At 44.5% G+C, this 12,662-nt stretch overlaps 1 protein-coding gene across 1 annotated transcript; it reads left to right on the top strand.

Moving 5' to 3' along the window:
- The first annotated feature begins 2,583 nt into the window (after nucleotides 1-2,583).
- LOC123085533 (pentatricopeptide repeat-containing protein At5g02830, chloroplastic) lies at nucleotides 2,584-10,990 on the top strand. The gene is made up of 12 exons (XM_044507186.1): nucleotides 2,584-3,288; nucleotides 4,657-4,744; nucleotides 4,952-5,156; nucleotides 5,669-5,776; nucleotides 7,106-7,270; nucleotides 7,352-7,909; nucleotides 8,418-8,483; nucleotides 8,589-8,669; nucleotides 8,998-9,095; nucleotides 9,772-9,982; nucleotides 10,220-10,280; nucleotides 10,388-10,990. Exons 1-12 carry the CDS (start codon nucleotides 2,694-2,696, stop codon nucleotides 10,663-10,665), a joined length of 2,514 nt encoding a protein of 837 aa, XP_044363121.1. The 5' UTR covers nucleotides 2,584-2,693; the 3' UTR covers nucleotides 10,666-10,990.
- Nucleotides 10,991-12,662: the final 1,672 nt, after the last annotated feature.

Below are 12,662 nucleotides of genomic sequence, written 5' to 3'. Positions count from 1 at the left end.
GAGCTGCATGCTTAATTGGGAACAACTCCATCTACCAGCCATCGACCTGCAGGGCATCAATCTCCCCTTCAGCGAGCAAGAAATCTGGGCGGCCATCAAGGCATCTCCTGCTGAGAAAGCGCCCGGGCCGGACGGCTTCACCGGGAAATTCTTCAGATCATGTTGGCACATCATCAAGCATGATATTGTGGCGATCTTCCAAAAATTCTACAACCTAGCGGTAGAGAACCTCGCTGAACTGAATACAGTGTTCATTGCTCTACTGCCAAAAAAGAATGGAGCCACGGAGATGAGCCACTTTCAGCCGACCAGCCTCATACACTCCATTGCAAAGTTGATTGCAAAAGTCCTGTCCATGAGGCTGGCTACTCAGCTACAAGATCTGATCTTCCCCATGCAAACTACGTTTCAGAAAGGAAAATGTTTGCATGAAAGCTACCAATACGTACAACAGGGCTGCGTGAGGGCACTGCACCGGCAAAGAAAGCGGGCTCTGCTATTCAAATTGGATATAGCAAAAGCTTTTGATTCAATCTCATGGGCATACCTGCTGGAACTGATGGAAAGACTAGGTTTCCCTGCAAGATGGCGAGATTGGATCGCGATGATGCTCTCGTCGGCCTCCTCTTCGGTGTTGCTAAACGGGGAGTCGGGCGACCACTTCTGGCACCTGCAAGGATTAAGACAGGGATACCCCCCTCCCTCTGCTCTTTATTCTTGCAATCGACCCGCTTCATCATCTGCTTGCTGCTGCCTCAGACCTTGGGATTCTGGCGCCATTGCCGGGCCGAGGCCCAAGCTTGCGGGTGAGTCTATATGCAGATGACGCGATCATCTTTGCAAATCCATCAACGCAGGAGGTGGGCAAGCTGATGGAACTGCTGGATAGTTTTGGAGAAGCCACTGGACTAAAACTGAACCAAAGAAAATCCTCTATTGCTGCAATTCGCTGTGAGGGACTGCATTTTCCGAATGTGCTACAGGGATTCAGTGGTCAGGTTGTCAACTTTCCAATAACCTACCTGGGTCTACCAATCATGCCAACTAGGCTCAGAATGGTGCACTTCCAATTCCTTGTCGATCAGGTAAAGGCGATGTTGGCTGGGTGGAAAGGCAAACTGCTTAACCTGGCGGGGTGACGGGTTCTCGTCAAAAGCGTCCTCTCTTCTGTCCCAACATTTTGCGATGACAGCGCTGAAGATTTCAAAGAAAATACTGAAAGAAGTGGATAAATCACAACAACGTTTCCTCTGGGCTCAAGACAAAGAACTCTCTGGAGGAAAATGTAAAGTTGCTTGGGACAAGCTTTGCTCTCCACTAGCTCAAGGAGGCCTCGGTCTCCTGGATCTGAACAAATTCAGCCGGGCTCTGAGAATAAGATGGCAATGGCTAGCTTGGGTGCAGCCAGACAAACCTTAGGTTGGCATGCATCCACCTCCTGATGATCAAGACTAGGCGTTGTTCGACCAAGCGACAATGGTCCACATAGGCAATGGAAACAAGACGAGCTTTTGGAAGGATAACTGGATCGGCAAAGCGCCGCTGCGCGCGACCTTCCCTGCCCTGTTCAGTCACGCACGCCGCAAAAACAGATCGGTTGGGGCTGCCCTCGCCAACGATCAATGGATTATGGACCTGCAACATGGAGACACATCTGCAATAGCACCATAATACCTACAGATGTGGCGGCTGGTCGACGAGGCACACATAGCCCTGGTCCCTGGTCAAGAAGATGCGATCACTTGGAAGCTAACGCGCGATGGCAAATACACGGCTAAATCAGCTTACCAGATGCAACGCCAGCAGGATCCAAACTCAAACTTCAACATCTTTATCTGGAAGGTCTGGGCTCCCAACAAGCTCAAGATGTTCATGTGGCTTCTTGTCAGGAACCGCCTATGGTGCAACGATAGATTGCAGAGAAGAGGCTGGGCCAACGGCTACTTCTGTCCCTTGTGCATCAGGAATTTGGAAACATCTACACATCTGATCTGGAGCTGCAGCTTCTCCCAAGAAGTCTAGAGGAAATGTGCCACCTGGTTTGAATGCTCCTCGCTCGCACCACGGGTGAGACCTCAGCTGTGCTCGGCCCAGAACTGCCATCTCATCATCAGTAAGGCAGCAGCTGCCAATAGGCGCGGAGTCAGATCAATTATCATCATGATAGCATGGGAATTATGGAAGGAAAGGAATCATTGCGTCTTTCGGGCAAAAACACCCCTGACTGAAGATGTCATCTCAGCAATCAGGAACAACATCGAGCAGTGGAGATTAGCCGAAGCCAAATGCATGGAGCCCCCGTTCGGGGACACATTTAATGAAAATTAGCCGAAAGAAAGGAAGAGCTAGTTGTTTTTTCTTTTCATCCATTTGATCACTTGATCTACATGTTTTCGCTGCTTTTTGCTAAATCAATGAAGCCGGTGATCAGCCGGGTCTTTCAAAAAAAAAACTTTCGTCTCAAGGTCATATTTGTCAATTTTGTCTAATGCCTGCATTTTGTGCATTCGGAATCAGAGTTGTGTTCAGAGGCCGTCGTGCAGTGCAGACTGGAGACGGCAGTGCTGTGTTGAGCACCTATCCGAACGAAAATATCCGCGCCACTCCATGAAAGCCCCACCGTCCAAGTCACACTGCTCTGGCTTGGCTCTTCCACCTCCAATCCCCCAGCTCCTCAGCCTTCACCAGTCAACATGGGGATGGCCATGACCTCCTCCCCACAGCCACCACCTCCCCCGCGCCGCCGCCGCAGCCGCTTGCAGTCGGCAACCACCATCTCCGCCCCCAGTGCCAATCCCAACCCCAACCCCAAGGCCAAGGCCTTCCCCCTTCTCTCCGACGTCGGCCGCCTGCAGTCCGCCACTCCCACTCCCACACCAAACGGCAATCCTAACTCCAGCCCCAAGGGCAAGGTCCTCCCGCTGCTCTCCGACGTCGGCAGCAACCCATCCGCCATCGACTACTACTCCCGCGTCGCCTCCAACCTCGCCGGCGCCGGCCGCCTCGGCGACTTCCTCATCGCCGCAGAGGGCCTCCGCGCGGCCTCCGGCGATGCCGGATTCGCGGCCCGCATCAACTGGCACCTCCTCTCGCGCGGCGTCGTCGCCGCGCTCCGCGAGCACGGCCTACCCCACGTGCTCGAGTTTCTCCACGACGCCGACCGCATCGGCGTCCACGCCACCGTCATGCTCGACGCTGATGCGTCCGACGCCGTCGCGGCCGCCTGCCGGCAGCTGCTGGACGAGCGCATCATGGCGGAGTTTGTGGAGGCCATCGAGGCCCTAGCTAGTAAGTAATGTCGCCTCGAACCTCCTTATCCTGTGCGTTTCATCAAGCTTGGTGATACATCGATCGGGATTTGGTGCTTACCAATCATCACTCGTTTACCCTGCTTTTACAATTGGTTCGTGCAGAGGCTGAAACCTCACAGTTACTGTTACTCCCTCCTTCCATCTATATAGGGCTTAATGCGTTTTTTCGAGACTAACTTTGACCAAATGTTAGAGCAATAATATATGACATGCAACTTACACAAAACATACGGTCAAATTCGTATGTGAAAGAAGCTTCCAATGATATAATTTTCACATTATACATCTCATGTGCCTACCCCAACTTGTTTGGGACTAAAGGCTTTGTTGTTGTATTATACACATCTCATGTACCATTAGTCCTGTCAATAGTCAAAGATGGTCTTGAAAAACGTATTAGGCCCTATATAGATGGAAGAAGGGAGTAGGTTTTGCTCATAGATGCTTTAATTCCTTGACTAAAAAGTAACATTCACAGACCGTATGTAATCGAGTTTATTGACTGATTCAGATGTTACATCAGCACGCTGCACTTGTCAGTTTGATATGGTTACTCAATAGTTGTTTTGTTTCAGAAGTACCGTTTCTGTTTGCCAAGTAGCAGTCCGTAAATCATGGAGTTGTTGCTATTTTTTGTTCACGATGTTAATCCTGAAGACGATGGTGTTATTTCTGCACGGCATCCTGTTGGATTCATATAATGATATCTGTCATATGAATGTTTATATTACTTGTTGACATACAGTTATAGTAGCTTGGTATCTGGAATATCTGGAATCCATGAGTTTTTCAACACCAGTTGGTACTTGGTAGCAGCACAAGGGATTGTGGTTTCATTCTAGCATCAGTCCTGCATCATGTTTCTTGATCAATATATATTTTCCCATCACTTGAGGTACAATTTATTCGTTTTATTTAGCAGTCGCACATCGAATGTTCAGTGTGCAGGAGGATAAATTCTTATGTATATGTTGAAGATATCTTTGTATTTAATTTGGCCCTATTTTAGTTACTTACTGAACTTTTAAGGAACTTGGTAGGGTGGGAACATAAATTCTCTGCCACGCTGAGTGTAGACATGATATGACTCTCACGGCCTGTTGGTTGTGTGTTTTCTAGTCACATGTTACATGTAAGTATGATTTAGCTATGAATTACGGATGGAGTGGCAGTGTGGCACTCACTGTTCTGCTGATTACTCCTCTTAGGGCTTAACATTATTCACATGCAGTTTTCTTATTATGGATTTCTGCTATTTCATGCTTTGGATGGTGATGTACTTGTGAAGCTCATGTTAGTTTGAAGTTATCGCTGTTAATGTTTTTCTTTGTTATTTTTCTTTTAGACTGTGGATTCTTTGTTAAAGGCATCGTGGATCCAATGGATGTACTGAAAATATTCGTCAGGAAGCGAGATCCAGATATGGCGATCAGGTAATCATACTTGTTACATTTCTCTTCATTCGGTTTTACTTTTGCCAATGACACTTTCTTGTGGCAGATTTTTGTATTTATAAAAATCGTTAATCAATTTGAAAACTATGCTTTCCGATGATCAGGAATTTCACTTTGTGATACATTAGATTTTCCTACTCTTTTGGGTATCTTCATACCTGCTCATGCATTGCCTTTGACATGTAGGTATGCACGTATCTTTCCGCACTCCCAACTTCTACTCTGCAATACTATGGAAGCTTTTGGGAAAAGAAAGGAATTGAAACATGCCCTAAAGGTCTTTGGAGCACTCAAGGACCAGTTGGGAGGTATCAATATGTTTGCGTGCCGAAGTATCATCGATATATGTAGTCATTGTGGTTCTTCTGTACAGGCTCGGATCATATTTGAGGTATGGGACTAGCGAACGCAGTTCAAATTTATACTTGCATATAGGTAAAAGTGGAAAAACTATATGAAGATCTAGGTGAACACATTCCAGAGCACCATAAATCACAGGTGCTGTTAGTTCCGCTATGATTCATCAATTGGGAAACTCCTAAACATAAATCAATAAAAATATCTTTCAAGCTGTACTATTTCTGGTAAAAGAAACTGTACTATCTAGGATGGTAAACCAGAAATTTAGTACACCTGTAAATTTCTGAACAAATTGCCCTTCCTTAATCTTTTCAGTTTGTGTCGAAACCTCAGATGTTCCCCAGAAGAGAAATTTATGCATATTCCTTGAGTTGGACCATAAAAACCAACAAAAGTGGAAATTATATGAAGGAAAAAAAACATCTGCGATTAACAATATGCATCTAATGAAATACTACTACCTTGTGCTCAACTTTTGTAAACAAATGCTATACTTTAGGTAGTCAGGTTCAGTATCCACTCATATGTATGGCTCTTACACAGGGGCTGCTTGCTGAGAAGATTACTCCGAATACACATGTCTTCAACAGCCTTATGAATGCGAATGCCCACAGCATGAGCTACAATTTTTCGGTCTACAAGCATATGCAAGTAATGCATCTTCTACCCTATTGTTGCTGTTCATAGGTAGGCTATTTAGCTTCAAGCGATTGTTTCCACTACATCATAATAAATCTTCCCTGCAACTCCACTTTTCCCAGTGAAGCTTCTAGAGGCTATCGTATCCCCATTTCTTTGGCTACTATTTATTTGTTCTTACATGCTTGCTCAGGTTGTTTTGCATTATGAGGCTAATTCGTTTGCTGCCAGAATTTGACAAAACCAAAAGTTGCCAAAACTTGGTAACTTTTTTGAGAGATGGGCAAGAACCAATTGATAGCCAATTTTTTGAACTTGCCAACAATTGGTATGCCAATTATTGGCACGAAACCAAGTACTCTATATTCACTAGAATAAGCGTGTACATTGTGCGTGCGTCTAGTCGCACCTTTCATTTTTTGAATAATTTCATGCTTGCCACTATAAAGGTTTGGGATTTGCCATCGAAATCTTGCTAATTGGCACCATAGTCATGCCATAGGAAAGAATGGGAATGAGTTTTTGATGTGCACTGTTGGCTCCAATTTCCATAAATTCCCAGTCTACCCTTGTACTTTCTCTTCATCCTTGTTATGCTGTCTTCTTTCCTTTCAAGTTAGAACTGGATGAGCTGTTTGCTTTCATCGCCTTTGATGTCAGTGCATGCAACTGTGAGGTTGCCGCTGCTGTGACCATGGCCCCTGGGATAGCCTGATCCTGTGTCTGCAGGGAGGTTTTGGTGAAGTTGTGACTGATGTGGAGCGTGACCGCATGGATATATACGGAGCTTGCGCTGGAGTCCCAGCCAGTGTCCCTGCACAGAGCCTGAGATGGGGCTGGGGTGCAAGGGGCTAGCATGAGTAGGCATGGTGGAACCGAACTCAGCCCGACTTGCCTCGAGCCATCATGGCACGGGACCAGCTCTGATTAGCGTTCGTCAATGCACCTGCATAGTCTGTCTCTCTGTACATACTTACAGCTAGGGCCTTGCAGTGGCGGGTACCTCCAAGACCGTAACCCAAGGTCATCATAGTTGTGCTGCCCACCCAATCTTAACTTGGGTGCACCACCTGCTTGATGAAATTCCTGAATGCTATGTTTTTTGAAAAAAAATTAACAGGTTAAATGGTCATTTTCACGGGCCAACTCCGTTGACTCTTGTTGGAGTAGCAACTGGCAAATCGATCTCATTTCCCATCTTTGCAGTGGCAAGTATACAGTCAGCTCAAATCTAGAAGCAAACATGCAAATCAGAAACCCTAACAGAAAGTGTAGTCCTGGTGGATTAAATTACACAACTCATGTGCAGCAACCTAATGCTCCACATATTCCATTTTGCAGAAACTTGGTGTCCGTCCTGATTTGGCGTCATATAACATACTTCTGAAGACATGTTGCAATGCTAGAGAGTTCAACACGGCACAAGAAATTTATGAGGAAATGAAGAAAAAGGAACACGATGGGATTTTAAAGTTAGATGTTTTTACATACAGTACGATGATGAAGGTATGAGGCTTCTGTTGTTATTGTCTTAGTCCATATGTGTTTCCTTTTTATGCCCCCGTAATTCTTCTCTTTGAATTTCAGGTGTTTGCAGAGGCAAAAATGTGGAAGATGGCTTCCAACATCAAAGATGACATGCGGGCAGTTGGTGCTCGTCTTAACCTAGTCACATGGTCATCATTAATCAATGCTTATGCAAATTCTGGTTTGGTTGATGGTGCCATAGAGATCCTTGAAGAAATGATAAGGGATGGCTGTCAACCTACTGCCCCATGCTTCAATATTATCCTTACTGCTTTGGTCAAGTCATGCCAATATGATAGAGCTTTCCGCTTGTTCAATAGCTGGATAGAATTTGGAATCAAGGTATCTCTGTCGCTTGAACAGAAAGGATCCCTTCCAGACAACTTCACATTCTGTGAAGAGCATCCGGGCACCAATGGCGGCACTATCTTGGTGGTTCCATTTAGGCCAACAGTTACAACTTATAACATTTTGATGATGGCATGTGGTACTAATGATGAACGTGCAAAGTCTGTAATGAATGAAATGAAGCGGAATGGTCTTTGTCCTGACCGTATTAGCTGGTCCATTCTGATGGATATTTATGGAACATCTAAAAATAGGAATGGAGCTATTCAGGTTAGTACTAAAGCTTTAAGTTGATATGTCTTGTTGTAGCAACTGATGAACGAAGTATGATCACTCCACACTAAATGCTGCTATGACATTTCCCTGATATCCTGTTGTAGCAACTAATGACCTAAATTGTCTCTTCATTAGTTGAAGTATTCCACTATATAGAGCTGACTGCGTCTCTTGTAGAATCAATAACTAATAATGAATTTAAAATACAATCTGCAAGATTTTGAACTATTTATTAGTACAGCCAATCAAGAGTCTTCATTTTTTCTGCAGTTTAGATGGTGAATAGTCCCTCCTCCATCTAAGATCACAGTGCATACTACTTTACTGTATGAGTATATGACAGTGTAATCATAGAGAGAGAAGAGTTCCTAAAATTAGTGCATATCATGGAAGAGTTTTTATGTAATCATATGACAATTTGCAAGTGTTATCTCATGGTTTATTTGGACAAGTTGCTTCCTTGCTAAATGTGGACTAATGTTGTCTAATTTTCTGGGTACAGGCGCTCAGAAGAATGCAACGTGTTGGAATAAAACTTAATGTCTCTGCATATACTGTAGCTATTAAGGTTGGCCATTAGACAATGTAGTTGACTTGGTTAAGATACAGGGCACCACATCATGTTTGTTGTAAGCTTATAGTACCAGTAAGCTTATGTGTCAATTTCCTGCAGGCATGTGTAGAAAGTAAAGATTTGAAGTTGGCGTTGCACTTGTTTGAAGAAATGAAAGCACACCAACTGAAGCCCAATATGGTGAGTCTAAATTGTTGATTGTTATCGAGGATAATTTTGTTCTATTTGACGACTCAACTCTGTGGATGCATGCATATTTTCTTGCACTATTCTTTCTTATATTCTGAGAGTACAGATTTTTTTTCTTATAACTGGTTGGGTTTATTTCTTTATATATCTATTAGTTGTTGATGTTAGATAGTTTCATATGGCACCTGGTCTCTCTGCTCTTCACCGAACGTCCATGTTATTATTAGAGGAATTAAACTTTTGATTCCTATGGTCAATTATCAAGAATTGCATTGATGTAAGGTTGCATCAGATACTGAGGTACAAGTTCATGTTCCAGGTGACATACAGAACTCTCCTGAAAGCGCGCTCCAAATATGGATCTTTAAAGGAAATCCAGAAATGCTTGGCAATCTATCAGGAAATGAGACAAGCAGGGTATGTGACTAGAACTTCTGTATACTGTTTCTTTGGCATTCCTTTGCTTTTCTTCTCCAGTTCTTTTAGTTTAGAAATTTGTGCTTGTATAGATGGAAGCGTCTACTATGCCGCCCATGAAATGTGCCTTGAGATCTACACACGTTCTCTTACCCTATCTCAATAAATGTAGGCAATCAAGTGATAATGTGTGCGCATCTGAAGTCACATTTCGTGCTGAGAAAATGTGCCTTGAGATCCAACACATTGTGTTGCCCTATCGCAATAAATGTAGGCAATCAGGTGAGAGAGCGTGTGCTCATCTCAAGTCACATTTCATGGTTGAGATATTAGGAGCATCCACCCATACAAGGACAAAATCCAATCTCTTCTTTCTAGAAGAGAAGGGGTTTAAAAGGTTTATTTGATATACAGGTTTCTGTATAGAAGCGCTTTCATAACAGAGATATGTATAGTAGAAATTCCTTCAAGTTACGAAGTTATGATTTATAAATAATACCAACAAATATCAACAGAGGAGCAATCGTGCGAGCATTTTGTTGTTGTTGATAATCCTTCTATTGTTCCATGATAGGAAGCATGCCGAGCTCAGCGGATAGAGTGATACTATCACAGCAAAGGGTATATAAGTATATGTTTTGTTTCTGGGTTAAATTTGTTGTTTTGCCCGTGACAGGTATCAAGCATATGACTATTATCTCAAGGAATTGATAGTGGAATGGAGTGAAGGAGTCTTGTCTAGTGATGGTGGGAATCGAAATTTTTACCATTTAGATCGAAAAGATGAGAGGAACGAATCATTCGACCTTTTTCTTGAAAAAGTGGCAAGATTCTTGCAAAAAGATGTTGATCAAAACCAAACTGTTGATGTTCGTGGGCTTTCAAAGGTAATCTGAGATTGAGAGTATCTGTCTACTAATGTATCATATGCTAGTGTTTCAAATCTTTGCATTAATAGAAAGGAAGTTACAACCCACAGACCTTACAATCTGTTGTACTAACTGGAAGTGTCATCTTGCATCAAAGTGATAAATGATTCTCCATGAGTGAAGTAACTCCAAGTGGCATATTTTGAGCTCAGTTGAATATATTCTAAGCCATCTACTCAACTGTATGTTTCACAGGTTGAAGCTCGCATAGTTGTTCTCTCAACTCTCCGCAAAATTAAAGAGAAGCATCTTTTAGGTAACCTTCAGCGCTGTAACTTTATCTGTATGACTATTAGAGTCAAGATGGTGTATATTCTACTGACAATTCAAGCCTACTTGGTTATTCTTATTTTTTTTGAGTAGGAAGAGCAGTCCAGGATGATTTGGTCATCATCACGGGTCATGAGAAGACATCATACACTGATGTCGAAACGACTGCTATCGACGTCGAGTATGCAATAACTTCTGTTTTGAAGGATGAACTGGGTCTTGAAGTTTTCGTTGGACCAGAAAGCCGTCCTCCTGTTTCATCCAAACTCAGAGCCCCCCCATGCCCTAGGAGACCACAGGGAATGATAAAAATAACTGTCAACTCATTGAATCATTGGCTGAAGAGGAAATCTGCGAGGGATGTACAGTGACATCTCCTTGGGGCATTTCTTTGGTCAATTTATACCCGCAAGACTATCCTGGATGGATGATGTACATACAACAATAGGGCTATTGCTCTGATGTCCCCGGGACTCGGCATAGGACGATACCAGAAGGAAAGATTTGTTGGTGGCCAATGTAGTCTGATTTGGTCCAGTATATTCAGATATATGGAAAATCACATTATTTGGGGCTGTAAATGTAACCACGTCAATCCTCAACCGGGTAGCATCCCAGGTTAAAATTTTGAAGTGATTAGATGATTGTTGTAATCGCCAATCTTCCACATCAAATGACAAACATTTTGACACAGTACTGATTTGTCCATCTTTTCACAACAGATTTATGGGCCTCTTTAATTCACAGGATTCTCAAAACACAGCATTAGGAAAAAAAATACAGGATTTGAATGTCATGCCTATTCCAACCTTGCATTATTTTGGTTTGTTTGATTGGGAAACAAAGGGTTCGTTTCAAGAGGTTTGAGTGGATGCTTAACTTTTCTATGAGATGTAGTACAGTGGAATCCTTAGGAAAAGTTCCTATAGGATTCAATCCTAACCAATCCAGAAATAATTTCTGAAGAATCAGAACAACTAATTGGGAAATAATTTCTAAAGATTCTAATCCTCCATACAATCTACGAAAATCATACCCAAGCCTCTATTCCAGGCAAGGTTTTTGCCCCAACATTCATCCACTTGGATGAAAGTGACCCATGATGAATTTTGGGCTTGGCACATGGTATTATTTTGGTAAATGGCTGTGTACAAATGCTTTGTGGATTTGGTGTTTAGTTTCAAATTTTTTGAACTTGTGTGCTGAATTCTTGGGTGCGGTTGGGTGCGGTTAGCGATTTTCCCGCTCTATGGTGAAAAACGGTGCCGCTTCCATCACCTGATCTGGAGGGTTCTTGTGTTTTTTGATCGGTGCCGCTTTCATGTTTTGATCTAGAGTCTGCTTTTTGTTTCTGGTTTGCGCCCTGTAGTCGTTTGATCACGAAACCTCGCCACATACCACCATCGCTTACGTTCTGGGGGTTATAAATAGATCGTCCTTCTTCTCATATCATTGTGCTAGTTTTTTTTTTGGGTTAGCATATATTGTTTCTATGGTATATCCTTCTTCCTGTCGTAATGGAACGCGGCGTCCTGCTCGGCCTCCTCCGTCGCGGGGAGCTCTGGTTGGCCGGTGTGGTGGTTCGGGTTGTCTTGTTGCGCCGATCGTTGTCTCGGCTCGGCCCGTATGTATGGAGCATGCTTCGTCCTCTGATGATCGGCCGTTGCCGCCGCCGCGCCCTGGCTGTCGGCAACTCGCTGTTGCTGCCCCGGGCCTCGTAATCTCCCCTGACCTTCTTTGCGGTGCTGGCGGGCCTGGTGAGGATCAGCCACAGCTTCGGCTCCGGCATCGCCGTGAGTCCGTCCAACCGGCCGTCCGCGGCCGACAGTGACTACGTCGAAGATGTTGTCGATTGGTTACGGGCTGCGCGGAAACCGGGTGTCCCGGCGGCCGACGCTTGCGTATCCCCTTGGCGGGGCCATGGTCTCCGCTCGGACGTAGTAGGACGCCCTATTCGGGGAGCATAAATCCTGCGGCAACAACTCAATGACAACGACGACGGCATCACCACCGCCGGATAACGATCACTTGCCGGTGCGAGCGGTGTGACAATGGCGAGGGCGGATGCTCCTGGTGCAGCAGACAGCAGGTTGCTCTGTGGCGCCGACAAGGGGTTAGGTTGCAGCGTCGGGGCGGAGGGGAGGCAGACAGTAGGATGGTCTCGAAGGCGGCCACACTGCGCAGGAGCGACTGGAGCCGGAGTGGTCCGTTGTTAGCCAGGATCGGCTGTTGCTGATGATGTTGTGGGCATGTGGATGAGTACGTGGATCTCAACGTGAAACGTCCATCAGCAAGGCACGGCCTGGCGTTGCGCACTGCACTGCTATGTGATGCTATTGAACATGAAGTGCACTCAAACCGCGATGCA

This window comes from Triticum aestivum, chromosome 4A (genome assembly GCF_018294505.1).
Source record: "Triticum aestivum cultivar Chinese Spring chromosome 4A, IWGSC CS RefSeq v2.1, whole genome shotgun sequence".
NCBI classification, from domain to species: Eukaryota; Viridiplantae; Streptophyta; class Magnoliopsida; order Poales; family Poaceae; genus Triticum; species Triticum aestivum.
The sequence above is the reverse complement of the archived record's forward strand: the minus strand, read 5'-3'. Positions and strand labels throughout refer to the sequence as shown.